General features: G+C 39.6%; 1 protein-coding gene and 1 long non-coding RNA gene across 5 annotated transcripts in view; one reads left to right on the top strand and one right to left on the bottom strand.

The window, feature by feature from the left end:
* The window catches only part of LOC103103358 (uncharacterized), a 107602-nt gene that overhangs the window by 55949 nt on the left and 33933 nt on the right, over positions 1–17720 (bottom strand). For both annotated transcript variants that reach the window (XR_008911409.1, XR_468224.3), the window contains exon 3: positions 3690–3893. This is a non-coding gene — a long non-coding RNA (uncharacterized LOC103103358). The remainder of the gene's footprint in view (positions 1–3689; positions 3894–17720) is intronic.
* Positions 1–17720, top strand: part of THSD1 (thrombospondin type 1 domain containing 1) — a 27210-nt gene extending 9490 nt beyond the window's left edge. For 2 of the 3 annotated variants that reach the window (XM_001368317.4, XM_056794810.1), the window contains exons 3-5: positions 1002–1964; positions 6134–6292; positions 15381–17720. In XM_001368317.4, coding sequence (XP_001368354.2) covers positions 1002–1964; positions 6134–6292; positions 15381–16762 — 2504 coding nt within the window. In that variant the 3' untranslated portion in view covers positions 16763–17720. The remainder of the gene's footprint in view (positions 1–1001; positions 1965–6133; positions 6293–15380) is intronic. The other variant, XM_001368352.4, reaches the window with a different exon arrangement.

The raw sequence follows: 17720 nt of genomic DNA, 5'->3' as shown, positions 1-17720 counted from the left end.
TCTTTGGACAATTCTAAACAGTTAACCGGAGTCCAGACTTTGATCTCATTATACAATGTTTAAGCTCTCACTCCTGAGTTCTGCACTGAACATCTTTTAAAAATTTATTTCATTTCCCCCCAATTACATGGAAAACAATTTTTTTAAACCCTTACCTTCCATGTTGGAATCAATACTGTGTATTGGTTCCAAGGCAGAAGAGTGGTAAGAACTAGGCAATGGGGGTCAAGTGACTTGCTCAGGGTCACACAGTGTCTGAGGCCAGAGTTGAACCTAGGACCTCCTTCTAGTTCTGGCTCTCAATCCACTGAGCTAACCAGCTGCCCACTAGAAAATAATTTTTAACATTCATTTAAAATTTTTTTTTGAGTTCCAATTTCTCTTCCTCTTTCCTAACCCTCCTCCCTTATTCCCTTCCATCTCTCCTCCCTCCTGAGATGGTAAGCAATCTGATACTGATTTTATATATGCAGTCATATAATGCATGGAACATCTTGATGCTTAGGCTGGTGCAATTATCCTTTGCTTACTAGTCTCTGATGGGGCAGCTAGGTGACACAGTAGAGAATTCTGGGCCCAAAGTCAGGTTTCAGTTTCCTGAGTTCAAATCTGGTCTCAGACACTTACCAGCTGTGTGACCCTGGGCAAGTCACAACCTTGTTTGCCTCGATTTCCTCATCTATAAAAAGAATTAGAGAAGGAAATGACAAACCACTCCAGTGTCTTTGCAAAAAAAAAAAAAAAAACAAACCCCAAATGAAGTTATGAAGAGTTAGACCCAACTGAAATGACTGAACAAATAGTTTATGATGCCAATTATTTGTTGAGTAGAATTGAATTGCCTTGATTGAAGGTAGGGGAACCTCTGGGTATCATCAACATTAAATAAAACTGTCAAAAATGATTTAGAGCATTTTCTCTCATTTGTGTTCCCACCGAGGTACTGGTAGCTGTAGATATTAATCTGGATTATTAAATACTTTTGTGTAATTTCCTTTCAGTCCTTGGTGAAGCTGAGTACATCTTCTTGGGACAGCTGGATCATGTAGCTTTAAGCAACAAGACAGTCTCTGTAGATTTCCTGTATTCTGATGGAAATAATGCAACCATGAGGAATGTGTCTATCCTGTTGCTGGATGCCAGCAAAAATCAGACCATTGCCACCAAACACCTCCTGACCAACCAGTTCCAGGGCACTCTGGAGTTTGAGTGTTTCTATTTCAGGGAGGCTGGTGACTACTGGTTTATACTGAGCCCAGCAAAAATGGACAATAGCACAAGGGACTCCTGGCAAGAGAAGCATGCCTTTCTGAAGGTGGAATGGCCTGTGTTCCACATTGATTTCAATCAGACATCAAAGGCAACAGGAGATACCTTGCAGGTGGGACTTTTTACAAATCAACCACTATGCTCTTTTACTACAGACAGACCGGACATTTTGGTGGAACTCATCTTCACTAACAGCATCTCTGAGCTGAAAGAAAGTAGGGATCAACCACTGGAAATAAGAATCAGCAAAAGGATTAGCCTTGCTCCAGTTCAGTGGATAGAGTTTGATTGTGCTCCCATTGGTCCCCAAGCCTATGCCACTGTGTTACTGAAACTTCAAGATACTTCTACAGTCATTACCTCAACAGGACCCATTGATTTGGTCCAAAGATTTGGCTACAAGCTGGTGACGTTGCCAGAACTAAAGTGTGAGTCCTTGGTGGATGTGATGATAGTGCCTCCTCCATGTACTTTTGCCCAAGGAATGGTTACTGTCTACAAGGACACCACTAGGCATTCTGGGGAAAGGCTTGGTTGGTTGGCTGAAAACATCGTGCCCTTGGGAGCCAGCAAAACTGCATTTAATTGTACTTTGTTTGCTATGGGGAAAAATAAATACTGCTTTGAGTTCAGCTTTTCAAGCAGAAGCCATTTTTCCTCAGGGGAGAATTGCATGGTGATTCAGAGAAATATAGGTTGGTATTGCAATTTCTTATAACATCTTGAATTGGCATTTCTCAGCAGTTGGCTTTATTGCTTAACATTTTAAAAACACCTTCATTTTCCATGTGTGCCACCTCCATTCTATCGTTTTTTTTCCTTCCAGGAAGATAATTTGCATTATTATTATCCTTATTTTGGAAGATAAGGAAATAGTAAATGGCCAAGAAACTCCCCTAAAGTGATTTACTATGAAAAGTCTATGGCAGAGCTAGGATGGAAACTCAAAACTGGTTTTGGCATGTCTTCACTGAGCTTTACTAATCAATGGTTCATAGGTTGTGCCTATTTCCCATCATAATTTAGAGAATTGAAGCTATTTTAATTGGATGTCTTCTTCTTATAGGACAATACTTCAATATATCTGTGATTTTATCAAATGGGATTGCTCTTTCCCAGATCATAGTCCTTTGCCTTCTCAAATGATCTTTGTTAGCTACTGCAGACAAAAATTCTTTACCTGGTGGCCAGTCTTTTGTTGATGGATGCATCTCCCTCAACTTAGCTAAGATTGTTTTCAGATGTCAGACATAGATCATCACTAGGTCCAATGTTGAATGAAAGAGGACCTTCTAGTTTTCGTAGATCTTTAGTGGAAAGAACCTCAGAGACCATCTTAGTTAAATCCTTCATTTTACAGATGAGAAAAATTAGTAGAGAGGTTAAGTTTTTTTGCCCAAAGTCACACAAGAAGAAAGCATCAGAAATGAAATTTGATCCCAGATCCTTGGAATCTAGAATCAGTGCTCTTTCCACTTCCATTGGTGGTTCCAGGGTCTTCAAAAACCTATAATTGATTTTCAAAGGAAAGTTCATATATAAAGAAAGTTCATATGTGTGTAGGGGCAGAGAGAGAAAAGGGGCAACAGTTTAGTTGGGAAATAATTGTGGCATAAAAAACAAAAAGCAGAAACAAAAAATTTAAAAACCAACAAATACCAAATCTTCTTTGCACTACAATGGGATATCAGAGTAGAATGTTAGTGAACTTGATTGGATCATAGAAGCAATATATTTTTTTAAATGAATACAAAGTATTTATATGTTTTGCCTAGAGGTCAGTTATCTTCATCACGGCATACTACAACCATAATAAAAAATAAAACTGAACATAAGTATCTAATTAGGAGGAGTAAAATTAGCTAGAGACTACATGAATTTTACTCTTTTGTGTCCACCTTTGCAAGTAAATATTGGCTTGGAATCTAAGTGGCTAAAATAGGAATCTTTATTCCCATTAGATCTGGTGCCTACTCAGGTTTTTATAGTAATTTTTAGGTTTCCCTCTCTACTAAAAGTTTGAGAGTGACTGAATTCTTTTTCTGCTCTTCTCTTTCTTATTTATTTGTTTTAAAAATGTAACCTAATGCTCTAGGCAGCCAGTTAAGGTGGCATCTGTTTAATTCCCCGCAAATATCACATTCCTGTCTAGCTATATACGAATTTGGATTGGTGCTCAATAAACCTTAGTTGGGCAGTGACGCAAATTCCTTCTTTCTTTTATAAATGTAATGATCTTGAGTATGTCCATGTCTTCTTTTCTGGGTACATTTTAGGTACTTTGGAATGTAAGCTCCTTGAGGGCATAACTGAGAATTCCTCACTCAATTCACACTCATTAGATCTATAGGAATAATCACGATTTTCTCAGTACTTTTGCTTTAAAAAAAAAAAGAAAAGTAAAAAATGAGAAATAGAACCTGGTTCTGGCCATTCTGTCTTCTGTTTTCACACACACTGCTCCATTGCTAGTATTCCTATAAAGCGTCTGCAGCACAGTAGAAGGAGAGGGCTCTTCATCTCTAGCTTCAGATTGTACTTTCTAATAACAACAGCCTTTCAGTAGGACCTTCCCATTTCCCTTAGAATTTCTTATAAACATCTTGTTTAGATATTGCTGGTTTCTGGAAAAAATCATAAAATCAAACTTTTTCTGAGAATAATCCCTTAGTATTATATGGGGGTAGAAAGGAATCTGCACTTCTCAAATTAAGGTTAGAAGTTGTACATCCATTTAAAATTTTATTGCCTGGCTCAGTTCATGGTTTTAGATCCCTGGGGAAAGAGGGGAGGAGGGGATTATTCTGCATACAAACTGCCTACTTTGTAAGCACCTGCTAATTGAATTCTTACTTTTCCAGTTAAAACACATTAATTGGGTTAACTGACCTATATTTAAAGGTTCATGCACTTATATGCAATTTGGAAAGATTCAAGAAATAATATCAATAAGTCTTTAGATTTTGCAGCTGGCGCAGAGTATAAGAAGCCAGTCTGATATACACATATGTATAGAGTGGTACGACCAAAATATAACCACTCTGGTTTGTATGTGTGACTTTTATGGAATTCATTTGATCGTTCCCCTATTTATTCATTTTAAGGCAAATCTATGTCAGTGAAGACTCTGTTTACCTTTCACTAAAGTACTATTGCTTCTCTGTATAATTAAAAGAAGAAAGGAAAAAGGAAACACCAATAATAGTATATTGGGCTTTATAGTATATATAGAATTTTTATACAAAAATGCTTTAAAAATGAATTTTCCCCACTCTTTGCAGGGAAGTATCACTATAATGCAAAAATTTTTAGAATTCCTTGAAAGATATTGAGTCTGGAGAAGATTCAAGGAATATACAATAGGTCTTTTCAAGGGTGTGAGGGGAGGTTATGTGGAAGATGGGTTACACTTGTTCAATTTAACAAGTAAAAGCATAGAAATACAAAAAAGAATAGAAACAGATAAAGAAAGAATAGAAGCAGGAGCACTTACATTGCAAAGAGTCAGATTTAGAGTTGAGATCCAGAAAAATTGTCAAACAATTAAGGTATCCCAAGGAGGTAGTGAAGTCATCAATTCTCCCTCAAGCAAAGGCTGGACGTTGTTGGGGAATTCTTATTTAGATACTGGTTGGACTAAACTGCTTCTGAGGATGCTTCTAATGCTGAGATTTTGTGAAAAACAAGAATAAAACCATGCTCCTTGAGTGTGGTGGAACAAATTCCTGAAATCTCAGCTATTGGGGTTGGGGAGGGTCTTAAAGGGCTGGCAGATCACTCAAACTAAGGAACTCTGAACTTCAAGAGGGTTAAAACTGAGTGGAGGTCAATACTGAATCTGACACCAATATGGTGGATCCCCAAGTGTAGGGAACCACCAGGCTGACTAAGAAGAGACAAACTAGCCCAGTTCAGAATGGCATAGTTAATATTTCTGTGATCAGTACTGGAATCAGGCTGGTGGGTGGCCATCACACTTCTGGCCTGAGCAAAATAGGGAGACCCAATCTCAAAACAGCAGCAACAAAAAAGAAAAACTACATCCCTGGGTTTTCTCTGACCCAACTGTGATACCTAGAGCACAAAGCTGGGTTCTGTTGAAATTTTGGAAGGAACATCATTACCACACCTGAGTTGGAACTGGCCCAGGGAATTAGTTTGTAAATGCTCCAGCTCTTGTGAAAGTCCCCAGAGACTTTTAATTACCAGAAGGGGCCAAGAATTCAAGTTCCATGACTCATCCTAAAGAAAGTACCTCCTGGCTAGCTCAAGAGTGCATCTACCCAACACTGGGGGTTGCTATGGAATTCTCTGTCAGCTGATGAGCAGAAGCAAGGTCTAATTGGACTGGGTTGGCTTGGGAGGCAATGTTAACATGTTCTTATGGGTCATACATGTTATGAGAGAAGTGTTAGTGGAGGGTTGGTGGCTATAAGGATATAGGCTGCATTTTTCAAAGCTTTTTGTAAATTTATTCTAGCTATCAGTGCAGGGTAGCCATGCCTCTTTTAATTTTAAAGTGAATTTGTTGTAAGATGGTAGCATTTCTTTTGTGCCTCCTCAGAAAAGAAGTAGTAGGAGATAAGACTCTGGACTTGGAGTTAGGAAAACCTAAATTCTGATCTTGCCTTGGACACATATTTGTATAAACCTCGACTTCCCTGCCTCAGTTTTCTCCTTTGTAAAATGAAGGGATTAGGTGAAACCTATGATCTAGTATTGTGGGATTAGAATGGTGCTATGAAGCATTTTGCTTGTTTTTCTGATGTTCTTTTTCCCCTTTATCCTTCTGCTCAGTTAAGGAGAGCTTCATAACTTTCATTAGAGGCCATAGCATCACATACTTGACCTTGTGTCCTCACAGAAACATGGAGTTTGTGGCAGGCCTGGAACCCGTGCAGTGTAACATGTGGTGATGGCGTACGTGATAGGCGGCGAACCTGTCTCACCTCCTCCCCCTCCAAGCCTGGTTGTGTTGGAACATCTACAGAGACCTCCTTGTGTTCTTTGGAAGAGTGTTCTAGTAGGTATACTTCCAGTGTGCCTAGCATTCATGGTGGCTTCAAATGGGAACAGACTAGGCTGGGCAGTCACTCTGTCCTGAACTACTTTAATGTTAGAAGTGGCAATCAGACAGGCCTGGTCCTAGTGCCACTGAACATATTTTCCATCATATAAGATGGTGCATAACTTGGAAGGGTATCCTTCCTATCTGGTGCCAAGGAAAGAGTATATGATGCAAAAGAGAGGGAAATGGCAAGGAGATTGAATTGAATTAAAGATGTGAAGGACTACTTAGTGGTGGATAGAGGGAACAGTATGGAAGGGGAAGCATGATAAATTTGGTGATGGTTGGGATGGGGGTGGAATTCTTCTTTCTCTCCCTTTCTTTCTAGAGATTTTTGTTGTGGTGTTTCTAGACCTTCATGTCTGTAGTCTGAATATAGTGATGCATAAACCTGGGGAGAGGGTCAAGACTCTATCTATGTCACAAAAGAGGGAATAGCATCCCGTCTTCTTTCTAGATACAAATGTTTATTCTCTCTATTACTACAACAAAACTAAGAAAGGAGGGTATTTCTTCCTTTAAAGGCCAAATTTTTATATTTGAGCCTTTCTTCAATTCTAGATTCTCTGATCATTCCCCTTAAAAAAAAGTTTTATCATTGTCCATCACAGAATTTTCAAATATCCCCTTCTCCCTTCATACCATTAATGAAGCTTCTTTTATAACACAGAAGAATAGTTAAATAAATACAATCAACACAATGATGTCATCTGCCAGCATATGCAACATTGCGTATCCATAGTCCTTCACCTCTCTACTAAGAGCAGGGAAGAAAGTTTCATCATTTGTTCTTCAGGGCCAAAGTTGGTCCTTATAATTAGTCAGAGTTTGGCTACCTTTCAGGGTTGTTTTCAGTAATGTTATTATAGTCATTGTACATATTGTTCTTCTGGCTTCACTTTTTTACTGCATAATACTACATACAGGTCTGCACGATCCATTCTCAAGGAAGCCATGTAATCATTGCTTTTTTTCTTGAAATATTCACAAAATATCCCTTTTATGACCTGCTCTAGAATCTTCTCAAGAATCAAAGTCAAGCTCACTTGCCTAGAGTTTGTAGACTTTTTTCTCCTTGTATTTTTGAAAATCAGGACAACATGAGCTCTTCCCCTGTCCTGCCTCTCATTTCAGTTCTCGATACTCTTTTGAAGATCATGGCACCCAAAAATATAGCTCATCTACACCAAGTGGCAAGAAGAGCTAGGCACTCTCATACCATCACCTTACTTATCTTGGCTGTATGGGATGTATAGGAAGGACTAACACTTCTGGTGTGAGGGCTTGCTGAGCCCTCTTCAGAGCTACTCATTTTCCTTTTGTCAACTTTTACATGTAGTTCTAAGTTGTAGCAAGTGCAATGGCCGCACTCCAGTAAAACTATCTTGGCAGATGGGCTAAACCTGGATGAGGGTAACCAACAGCCCTCAAACCTATTGTTGACTTAGGAGAATGACTACCCCAAGCAAGTAAAGACTTCCTTCAGTAGAATGGAAAGATGAGAACAACTGTTCCAATAGTCATGAAAAATGTCTGAAGCAGGCACTGTGGAGCATTTAGAACTTAGAACTTGTTTAAACATGGAAGATGCTAAGATCATCCACTGCATCCTGGGTCATTGTCAGTCATTCTGACTTTTGTCCCACCACTGGACTTCAATGACTCTGGAAGAGAGAATGAGAATGAGAATGATGACTCTGTGAACTCTACCTCACTTAAATCTAGTTCATGTTCAAGACACTACATCACCCTATGATGGTCTTCCCCCAAAATGAAGGACAGACAATAATTTGTCTTGAGTATCAGCTTCCAAATAGCCATTTCCCCCCTTTTGTCTCCTTTAGTCCAAAGACCATTCTTCTTAAGAGAGAAAATAAGCAAAATAAGATTCAAGCAGCTTCTTTATTAATTTTCATGCCATTCACCTTGAACAGGGACCCTGTTCCTTTTTTGATCCTTCTCCTTTTTTGTCACCCTTTCTTTCCTCACCAGCCTTAGTCCATTCTCAGCTTTATCACTTTTTACACAATTCTTGCTGAACCATATTGCACTTTTAGATTTATCTTCTGTTACTTACCCCTGCTCCCATCTTTTGTACATGTTTAAGGGAGAAAAGATCAAGTTAGTTGAGGGATTCCAAATGCTTACACATTCATCTCTTTTGAAAACATCTTCCCTGTCCCTCCTCATCAGAATTGTTCCTCTTTAGGCTGTTGTCCTCTATTCTATCATATATTCTGGGGTTCAACATATATAACATAAACACTCAGAGAGAGTTTAGGTGCACAACTAAACTTAATATGAGAAAATTCCAGAGGCAAAAATCAGTAAGTACCAAGTAAATGTTTTACTGGTTATATAAAGTTGTAAGTATATACTTTTCAATCAACTTTGCTCATATTTAAAGCATTGGATCCAAACAACCACTTCCAAGCATTCCTTTTTGTCATTTCTTTTTAGTCTTTAGACCTCTACTTTAGGTCCCTGATCCTTCATTTTGTAGTTCATCATTTTAACCCTGTTATGCATCTTTCCTCTAGATCAAAGGATCCCCTTTAGTTTGACCTTCTTATCTCTCAAGGTTCTTCTCTGTTCTTTCCAGGTTTCACCCTATCTTCTCTCCAAAACCTCATTTATCTAGCAGCCACCTTCCCCTCTGACACAGCTGGTGTCCTTGTCTTTATCTCTAGGAAAACCTTTTATTAGTTTCTATTTTCAGTCTGTGACATAGGTCTTGTTCTCTCCATTAAATCACCATATACATGCTGCTCTTCCATATTTCTTCCCCCCTCCCCATTACAGGCAATTCCAATTGGTCATGCAGACTTTCTTCCCTTGTTTTTCTCTATGAGTTGCCTTAAATTTCCTTAATTCTGAACCCAGGTGCTACCTGGCCTCAATGAAGTTCCCCTTATCCCACTCTAGGATATTCCATTCTCTTCTCGTATCTTTATTCAGGGCTTCACAATACCCACCTAACTTTTAAAGGCAACTCCAATTGCTTTCTACATTTAAGACCTGATATTTATACTTTAAAATTTATTAACAACCACAATAATAGCTAGCATTTATACAAAACTACCAGGTGCCAGACACCCTGTTAAGCACTTTAGAAATCCAGTTCAACCAAACTAACCAACATATCAATCAAGCCCAACATTATATGTAGCCTGCAATACTCCTAGCCCTTCATCCCACCTTATTTTTGCACTACAATGTATAGACTTGCAACTACGTATCTGGGTATCTTCCTTACAGTTATAATCTTTTTTTTTTTTTAGGACATGGAATATTCTTTTGCAACTGGAGGTGGTAACTGCATATACATTCTTTAATTTCTAATGGACTTGTGGCACAGATGTAAATTATTTCTGGCATTAGGTCTCTTGAGATTGAATTCTAAGATGGGCAAAAATATCTTCAGAAGTCCTCTGAAAAAAATTTTTTTAATTCCTGCCCTACTTTACTCTTTACTCTCCTAAATTGGATGTTCAGATTATCACAGATCATCAAACCATCTCCTAGGTACTTTAAATCTCAGCTAAAATCCAACTTTCTACAGGAAACCTTTCCAATTCTTTTTTTTTTAAAGCATTACCTTACAATCAATGCTAAGTATCAGTCTAGGGCAGAATAGAGTCATGGACTAAGCAGTTGGGATTAAGTGACTTGCCCTGGACCCTACAGCTAGGAAGTGTCTGAGCCCAGATTTGATCCAGTTCTTAATTCTTGTGCCTTCTCTCCCTATTCATCCCATGCATGGCTTGTTTATATTTGTTTGTTTGCTGTCTCTCCCTATTGGATTGTCCTTGAGGGCAGAAACTGTCTTTTGCCCTTCTGTGTGTGTCTATCTCTAACACTTAGTAGAGTGCCTAGAACATGGTAGATGTTTAGTAAGTATTTATTGACTGGCTATAGCCAGTGTATAGGCCACAGATAGACTAGGATAATATTTTCAGGAAAGTTTCAAGCTACAAGTTTTAAGAAAACTAAGGAAGTTGGCTCATAAATTGTGAGTTGGAAAGGAATTGAGTAGTAATTTCATCCGACCACCCTCAGCTTTACAGATGAGGTAACTAGAGATGCTGAGAGACTTGTGTAAGATTTGTGAGTGGCAAAAATGGAATCTGAACCCAGGTCTCTGACTCAAAAGATAACATAACTAGCCAAGATTATGAGTCATATTTGCCTCAATTAAGTTTCATCAAATTTACTATACAATTAATTTGGCAATAAACATTTATAAACTACCAGATATATGCTAACACTGTGCTAGGCTGGTGCTTGGAGCTAGGTGGCACAGTGGATGGACCACTGGACCTGGAGCCAGGAAGACCTGAGTTCAAATATGAACTCAGATACTTAGTGTGACCTGGGGCAAGTCATTTAATCCTGTTTGACTCCATTTTTTCTTCTGTAAAGTGAAATGAAGAAGGAAATGTCAAACTATTTGAGAATCTTTGCCAAGAAAAATCCAAATTGGGTCACAAAGAGTCAGATACACCTAAAACAACTAAACAACTGTGCTAGGCACTGAGGGTTCAAATGCAAAAGGGAAACAACTTTTGCCTTCAAAGAAACTTATAGTTTAAAGAATCAGTAATTCTAAAATATATTAATTCAGAAAAAAAGTTATTGTTATTAATTTATCAATATTTGGTTACAGGTTTGGTTTAGCTTTAAAACTAATATTTTGCATTGTAGGCTGACTCTGGTTCTGGGTGTTCTTTTGGCCACTTAGCACAATGCTTGGTTCATAGTAAGTACCTAATAACTATTTGTTGACTGACTGACTGGCTGGTCTAGTTCAGCAAGAGATTGTGCCAGGTGAGTGTTGCTATATCGGTGCTCCATCTAGTGGAATATTCATTATTTACCTGTTAATGATAGAGAACAGTGATTATAATACCTAGGGCAGATGGCTTAATGGAGTAGAGATCATAAGTTCACAAAGACTTATAGCTATGGGACAAATAAGGGACTCAGTGATTAGAGAGCCAGGCCTGAAGTCTGGAGGACTTGGGCTCGAATCTGAACTCAGACACTTATTTGTTGTGTGACCCTGGGCAAGTTATTTAACCCCCCAATTTGTCTAGCCCTTGCCACTCTTCTGCCTTAGAATCAATACTTGTAGCAATTCTAAGACAGAAGGTGAGGGAGAGAGAGACAGACAGACAGAGACAGAGACAGAGAGAGAGAGACAGAGATAGAGTACAGAGACAGAGATAGAGATACAGAGAGAGAGACAGAGAGACAGAGAGAGAGACAAAGAGAGAGAGATAGAAAGACAAACAGACAGACAGAGAGAGAGAGACAGAGATGGAGACAGAGACAGAGACAGAGACAGAGAGACATAGACATCCTCAGGTGCTGTATAGTCTAGTTCCCTTCAGATGAGGAAGTGAAGTCCAAGGAAATAAAATGGTCTGCCCAAGTCACACAGGTAGTAAGTAAAAAGGGATTTAAACCTAGATCTTCTATTTCCAGGATCAGGCTTCTTTCCACTGCCTCCAAAATGTGGGTTAGAAGTAAGGGAAAAGGTGATAAAGATTTTTAAAAAGGAGAAAAATCAAAGCAGAACAAGGGTTAGAAGCATATCACTGAAAGGGCCAGAATATTTCTGGGAAGTAGATAGGAGAAACAATTTCAGAATTGTTGATATCTCAGCTTCAGAGACATATAACACATACTCCAAGGAAGTATGGTTTTCATTGTCCACTATATACAGATCACATGACCTTCTATGGTTTAGAGAATGGTCTTTGTGAGTTAATGTTGTTGGAGAAAGTCACCACTTGACAGCTCAATCTCTGGTGTTAAGCATCTCCATACTTGGAAGATGGGCAGAGTCTGTTGTGAGACCCATTCACAAAGGCTTTCAAGCTCAGCAGGACTCACCAGTGTTTGTACACAGCTGGCTTGGCCTTCAAGAATCATATTCTCCATGTTATGATTAAATGCCACAGTATGACTTGAGGGGAGGCTTGGAACTAATAAAAGAGTCATATTGTAGAGATTCCTGAGACACCTTCATTTTATACTTAACTTTTTTATTTACCATTTCAACAATAACCATAATTCCAACTACATGCTCAAAACTCCAAGAATTGCCTTCATATTTTCTATAGAAAATCTTGCTTAAACAAAATGAATATTTCCCCAAAAATATCTCAAATTAGTATTTCTCAAACTTTTAAATCTCAGGACCCCTTAACACACTTAAAAATTATTTAGAATTTTTTTCCATGGTTACATGATTCACAATTCACCCCTCCTTTCCCTTCCCCCTCCTGGAGCTGACAAGCAATTCCACTGGTTTATACATGTATCATTGTTCAAAATCTATTTTCATGTTATTCATATTTGTAGTAGAGTGATTTTTTAACATCAAAACCCCAATCACATCCCCATTGAATCATATGAACAATCATATATTTTTCTTCTGCACTTCTGCTCCCACAGTTCTTTCTCTGGATGTGGACAGTGTTCTTTCTTATAAGTTTCTCTGGATTGTCCTGAATCATTGCGTTGCTACTAGTAGAAAAGTTCATTGTGTTCGATTGTGCCACAGCATAACAGTCTCTGTGTACAATGTTCTCCTGGTTCTTCTCCTTTCACTTTGCACCAATTCCTGGAAGTCTTTCCAGTTCACATAGAAATTCTCCAGTTCATTATTCCTTTTTGAGCTTCTCTTATATTTCATGTTTGGGTTTCAATTTTTTTTTTGTTTAGATCTGGCTTATTCCTCAGGAATGTTTGGAAATCTTCTCTTTTTGAATGACCATTTTTTTCCCTGAAAGAATATACTCAGTTTTGCTGAATAGGTGACTCTGGGTTGTAAACCCAATTTTTTTTTGCCTTACTGAATATTATATTCCATGCCTTTCAAACCTTTAATGTAATAGCTTCTAGGTCCTGTGTGATCCTGATTATAGCTTTATGGTATTTTAACGGTTTCTTTCTGGCTGCTTGAAGTATTTTCTCCTTGACTTGGTGGCTCTCTAATTTAGCTATTACATGCCTGGAAGTTGTCATTTGAGGATTTCTTTCTGGAGGTGATCAGTGAATTCTTTCAATTTCAATTTTATTTTCTTGTTCGAGGATCTCTGGGCAGTTATCCTTGATAATTTCTTGTAATATGATGTCCAAGGTTTTTTCATGATCATGGCTTTTAGGTAGTCCAATAATTCTCAAATTGCCTTTCCTATATCTATTTTCTAGGTCAGTTATTTTCTTTTTCCAATAAGATATTTCATATTTTACTCTGGTTTTTTTTTTCATTCCTTTGATTCTGCTTTATTGTTTTTTGATTTCTTATGAAATCATTAGTTTCTAGATGGTCAATTCTGATTTTTAAGGTCTGATTTTCCTCTCTTAGTTTTTTATTTCCCTTTTTCAAATGACCCATTTCTTCTTGCATCCCCTTCATTTCTCTTCCCCACTTTTCCTCTGCCTGTCTTAATTGATTTTTGAAGTCTTTTTTGAGCTCTTTCAGATTCTGTGTCCAATCCATATTTTTCTTTTGGACTTTGTGTGTGTTTCCTTTGCTTTCACTGTCCCCTTATGTGTCTGTACCTTGCTTTTTGTCTCCACAAAAATTCTTTAGAGTTAGGTGCTTTTTTTGTTGTTTGCTTATTTTTCTAATCAAATTATAGGTAAGCTCTGTTTTCTGGGAAGTTGGGTACCTTCTTAAACTTCAGTCCTTCCTCAGTCCTTCCTTAATGTTATTCTCAGCTTATATTCTGGGTTGTTACTAGTTTACCAGATGGTCTGAGGGCTCCCTCATAACACTCTTAAAAATTGTTGGCCTTCCAGATAGCTTTGGTTTATCCGGGTTATATCAGTTATTAGTTGCCCATATAAGAAATTCAAACGTCTTAATGATAGAACATCCCTTCTGAAACTAATAGGTGCCCCCAACCCCAGCACCTGCCAGACCCAACACCTGCCTGATGACATCAAGACTCTTGGTTCATTCCTTAATCCATCCTGCATGGCTAACCAGCAGGCCTGAGAGCTTCCCCTCACCTCCAGAGACTGAGGTTTCACACCCCCACAGGACCATCCAATAAGATTGGTTCAGGTACCTTACCTGAACCAATAGAGGCAATCCAGATTACCTCATTCCTGACAACAATCATATAAGAGCTTTAACCCATCTCCACTCAGGTGGAGACTCAGAAGCCATCTTTACTGGTGTTGATCTCCCCCCTCACTACCCCTTTACCCCATTCCTCTCCCCCAACTTGGATGGGACTCTGAAGCCACCTCTCCTAGCACTGGGTCTCTCTTCTCACTGCTCCTTCCCTCCCTTCCTTCCCTTGCCCCTTCTTTATTCCAATAAAGCTTTGCTATACCACCCCATTCTGGTTTCATTTGTGTCAAGTTGAACCACTGTCAGTCAGGACTGATAATTAGTATTATTCTGAGGATGGTTTTGACCTCATGGACCCCCTAAAATATTTTTGGGGACTTCCAGAGGCTCTCAAACTGCACTTTGAGAACCAGTCATCCCCCAACCCAAATCATCCCCCAACAAAACAAATTCCCCAAAAACAGCTAAGTAAAACTATCTGATAGGGAAATTGAGATGGTGGCCAATGTCATTTTTTTTTTTCATTTAATTGGAAACTTTATTTTTTCTCTTTAAATGCTTTCTAAAAATGCCATTATCAGGGGGAAGGGGGAAAGGATCAAGCATATATTAAACACATCTTGTGGTTTAGGAAAGGCAGGAATTCTAGCTTCTGAGCATTGATTCTAGCATGTTATCCTTGACATGGCATCCTATCTTGTTCTATTATTCTGGTGATCATGTGGTCTATGGGACACTGCATTTGGAATAAGCTACACCTTAGTGAAAGTTTTGTAGGCTGAACTGTCCATATAGAAACAACTGCATATTTCAAGAATCCCAGTTTGTATCAATTTGACTTCTTTCTTGGTTAACTGTCATATGTTTAATAAAAATCGGAGGCCCTTAGAGGAGATAGCATTAGTAAATAATGTTTTTTTTTAATTTTTTATTTTTAATTTGTTTCAGGCTTCAATCCTTCCAGCCCTTCTCCTGCCCAACCAAAGGGCCCCCTGAAGGCTAATAACATTGTGACTGTTACTGGGATCTCTCTGTGTTTGTTCATAATTATTGCCACTGTCCTCATTACCCTCTGGAGGAAGTTTGGCCGCCCTCCCAAGTGCAGCACCCCAGCACGCCACAACTCAATCCACTCCCCCAACTTCCGGAAGAACTCAGATGAAGAGAACATCTGTCAGCTGAGTGAGCAGAGGGGAAGCTTCTCTGATGGGGACGAGGGAGCCCTGGGGAGCCCTGCGGAGATCAGTATCCCTTTGACCTATCGGAGGAGCATGCAGCTGACTCCAGAAGAAGAAGTCTCTGGCAGTGAGAGCTTCCAGTCCAGCGCCCAGAAGATAATCCCCCCTCTATTTAGCTACCGCCTCGCACAAAAGCAGCTTAAAGAGATGAAAAGGAAGGGTCTGACGGAAACAACCAAAGTGTACCATGTGTCTCAGAGTCCTCTGACGGACACAGTCGTGGAGGGTGCTGCTGGTGCGGCCTTAGACCCAGAAGGACCAGAAGAAGCCTCAACAAACAAATTTCGAATCAAGTCCCCTTTTCTGGACCAGCCGTCCATCAACGCCGGGGAAAGGACTCATTCCAGGCTCGATTTTAATGTGTCTCTGACCAATCCCGCATTGAGCCCTAGCCAGACCCTCATTCGCAAATCACAACTGAAATATGTGGGCAGCAAAGGGGGCCAGTCTGAAAGGAGCTATCCCCGGCACTCCCACTTCAGGAGAACTGCAAGTTTCCATGAAACCAAGCAAGTCAGGCCCTTCAGGGAAAGGAGCATGTCCACTCTGACCCCGCGACAAATTCCAGCTTATAGTGCCAGAACACGAACCTGGGACCAGGGAGAAGATAGATTTAGGGCTCGGGCTCGGGGAGCCTACCCATGTCCAGAGAAGCTGGAGCATCCCCAGGGTACCAGGATAGTCACTGAACCACTAAGCCCTCTCTCCAAATCCTACCCCATGGGGCTTCCAGCCAGAAAACCCGACTTGATCAATGACCGTCCAGCAGGACTGGTGAATGGCACCGATAGAGTGGAACCCCACAGACACAAGAGGGGACCTTCACCGAGTCATAAGAGTGTTTCAAGGAAACAGCCCTCCCCTACCACCCCCAAGGACAGCTACCAGAGGGGCAGTCCTTTGAGTCCTCCCCAGTACAGAAGAGACAAGTGTCAGAGCTTCCCAGCACACCCGGAATATGCTTTTTATGACAATACTTCTTTTGGCCTTACTGAACTAGAGCAAAGGATGCTTGACCTGCCCGGGTATTTTGGGTCAAATGAAGAAGATGAGACAACAAGCACACTGAGCATAGAGAAGTTGGTAATCTAAAGGAAGCATAAGAACAAGGGCAGAACTGTATGGGATCCTGCCACTCTCCCAGGCTGTGTTCTCCCTCTCTGCTTTCAGCATCATTCCTTACACTGTCCTGGTACCACTTTTTGTACCACTGAACAGAGAATGGGAAAGAAATGATCTATGGGATGTATACTGTGTGTGTGTGTGTGTGTGTGTGTGTGTGTGTGTGTGTGTGAAAAACAGAGAGAACAAGAGCAAGAAAGAAAGGAAAGAATGAAAGAGAATGAAAGCAAGCAAGATGGAATGGAATGAGAGCTATAATGAGAGAGGAGAGCATAAGAAAAAGAATGAGGGGAGAGAGAAAGAAAGATTTGAGGAAAGGAGTTATTTACCCTAAACTTGTCTCCAATGTTATCCTATTACTATTGGCTAATGAATAATAAAGTAATAATAATAGTTAACAGGGATTGGTTTCTTTTGGGGTATGCAGCATGCTAAGATCTGGCTCAGGAAGGTGAGCTTCTTGGGAAGCTTCACTGACAGCTTCCAACTTAATGCCAACCCTTTGAGCCATTCCTTGAGCCATCAGTGCTCCAAAGGGGAGACCTTGGCAATGGAAGGCTGAATCATAACGAATACATTTTTGCAGAAGGTTCAGGAATCAGATAACATCAGGGAAAGCTTATTTAACATGCTCCATATATATGACAAGTACACTCAGGATAAGGGAATTTTTTGGAAGCCAAGTGATTAGACTAGGAGTAATTTGGCATTTAATGAGCTGCTACAGCAACATGATTCTTTGAGGTATACAGGAGGAGCTAACAGAGTTTTGTGTGGAGCACAAAGCCCAGCTGGATAGACACATTCAGTTCTAGACTGGAGACATAAAGCCTCAGGATAGTTGTCCAGAGGGTGAGCCAAATCTGGGTTTCTCCCAACATTCATTATTGTCCGGGTCATTTAAAATAAAATCTAAAAAATGGAAAAA

This window comes from Monodelphis domestica, chromosome 4 (assembly GCF_027887165.1).
Source record: "Monodelphis domestica isolate mMonDom1 chromosome 4, mMonDom1.pri, whole genome shotgun sequence".
In the NCBI taxonomy this organism is placed as follows: Eukaryota; Metazoa; Chordata; class Mammalia; order Didelphimorphia; family Didelphidae; genus Monodelphis; species Monodelphis domestica.
This window is presented reverse-complemented; position numbering and strand designations above follow the sequence as displayed.